At 37.4% G+C, this 2,188-nt stretch overlaps 1 protein-coding gene across 1 annotated transcript; it reads right to left on the bottom strand.

Moving 5' to 3' along the window:
* Nucleotides 1-206: 206 nt before the first annotated feature.
* LOC121416607 lies at nucleotides 207-713 on the bottom strand. The gene has a single exon (XM_041610097.1). The coding sequence runs from the start codon at nucleotides 684-686 to the stop codon at nucleotides 207-209; it is 480 nt and encodes a 159-aa protein (XP_041466031.1). The 5' UTR covers nucleotides 687-713.
* Nucleotides 714-2,188: the final 1,475 nt, after the last annotated feature.

Consider the following 2,188-nt stretch of genomic DNA (forward strand, 5'->3'; position numbering starts at 1 on the left):
TGTATTTGAGGACCTGACATATTCATGGCAATTCTAAGAGCACCTGACACTATCAATGGCTAAAAAGAATGGAACCGTTTCTTTTTTGGTTGTATCCAAATATTTACAGAAAATATTATACATAATATGAACACTGTAAAAATTGAACCACCGCATTGGATTGATATTTAAATTATATCAACAAAATATTTGTAATAAGCAAGAACTTACCAAACGTTTTCCATCGTCTTTACACGTCTGCAGCACTCCATTAGGTAAACTAAGTCATCGTCGTCTGTACACTTCACCATATGCAGAAAGAGCTCCTGCAGGTTCTGTGTATGTTCTTTGATGAACAGACCCAGTCCTCTCATTGTCTCTCTCGATACACGGCTCTCCTCTGGTGAACGTGATGACGGACCATATAGACATATGTATTTGAGTTTCTGCCCTGCTGTCCGACGAAGAACAGTGGTGTAACGAGCAATGTCTCCCTCCGCATAATCCATCGTGAGAATGATATCTTCCAAACCAGGAAGCGATGAGATCAGACTTTCAAAGCACTGGGACGTCAATCCCTTGACTGATAGTTTTGTGACCGATGGTAGCTCAGGAGGTGATGGAGCGAAACTGAGAGATGAGTCTGAGATGGCAAGATATTTCAGTGAGGTGAAAGATCTGAGACATGGCCACATTCTAGAAGTCATCTCAGAAGACAGACAACATTTGGTTATCTGAATAAAAATGTAAATAGAAAAGACGGATAATTTTGGGATAAGATTATTCTTCACACCTTTCATGCATGTCGTGAAAACATAAATATTCCAACCCCCGAAAAAACGCGATAATACATAAATCAAAGGTGATTTTTAATATTAGATATCATTTAGATATTGAAAGAAAATGTATTAACTCAGATGATTAGTTTTGAAAAAATACCGAGTGATATTTTTTTTTAATAAAAGAAACAAATTAAAATGAAAGCGTATCTCTACTTTAGCTACCCCCCCCCCCCCCGAAATAGCATTTCTCCGGCCTCGCCCCCTTTTTTGGCAACCAAAACAAAAAAGGTGTCCTTTTTAACTTGAGAGAAACGCTGAAAAAAAGAACAGAGAAAAAATAACGAAAATGACCAAGGGGGTATTATATCTATGTTTAATTTACGGCCATGTAATGAACGGCCTGACCCCTTAGACTTACTCGCAGTGGCACTGCATTCTGTTAGTTCACATATGCGTAAACCACACTACCGCAACTGAGTGCGCATCAATGAAAGGCATTCTACTGCACATGGGTTTCTTGCACTCAGGGTCCATCAACAGCTAACTAGCTCTGCACATGTTGCATACCATATGTACATAAGTAGGCCTTAAAACAATATTTAAAAAGAAATGCCTAAAATGTCCGGTCTTCATGACTTAATATCAACAGATAAGAAACATGAGAAAGATAACAGTTTCATGAATTCCTAATAATGAAATTGTCTCTCTTTGCAGAATGGAATATCGACAAGTTTCATCTCGCGGTTAGGAAGAGTAATGAGGAAGATAGTCATATTCATACGATGGCAAAATGTCCTTACAATTTCCCAGGAGGATAATTAAAACAATCGGCTAGCATTTCGCTCTTGTATCGTTTGTTAAGTATGATCCATATCCACTTCACAATTCTCCTACAATGCTTGAAATAGTGCTTAATTTTGCCCTTTTTCAGATCGTTTTATCATTTTTTTTATCAGCTCGCGCTCGTGCATTATTGAATCTCATATTAAAAGAAATGTATTAAGAATGCCCAGATTCAACCCCTACCCCCCTCCCAAAAAAAAAGCGCGCACACTTGTTTATTGAGAAATGTAGTGTGTTCTTTATTCAAAACGTGCTTAAATTATCCAGATTCATATCAGAATAAAAAAAATCTCGCGCTTCGCGTTCGCATTATTCATGTAGGAAGACACCCTATTAGTTATCCTTTTCATGGTTTACAAAGCATGAATAGCGTGTCCCTTTTTTAGGTCTAAAAATCTCTTCATGTGGCTACCGGTTCGCGCTCGCATTATTTCTTCACATACCTATTTTATTCATGATTAGAAAGAGTGCTTTAGAATGTCATTTTTTTATATAAGAATGCATTTCTTTATCGTTGAAGTGTGTATCGTTTTCATGGGTAACTGCAAGCAGTCAATAACTGTTTGTGAGAATAAGTGGAAGAA

Source organism: Lytechinus variegatus, chromosome 6 (assembly GCF_018143015.1).
Source record: "Lytechinus variegatus isolate NC3 chromosome 6, Lvar_3.0, whole genome shotgun sequence".
NCBI lineage: Eukaryota > Metazoa > Echinodermata > Echinoidea > Temnopleuroida > Toxopneustidae > Lytechinus > Lytechinus variegatus.

Bases quoted from the DNA above. Each gene is read 5' to 3' on its own strand.
- LOC121416607 (XM_041610097.1), bottom strand. From the start codon at position 686: ATGACTTCTAGAATGTGGCCATGTCTCAGATCTTTCACCTCACTGAAA.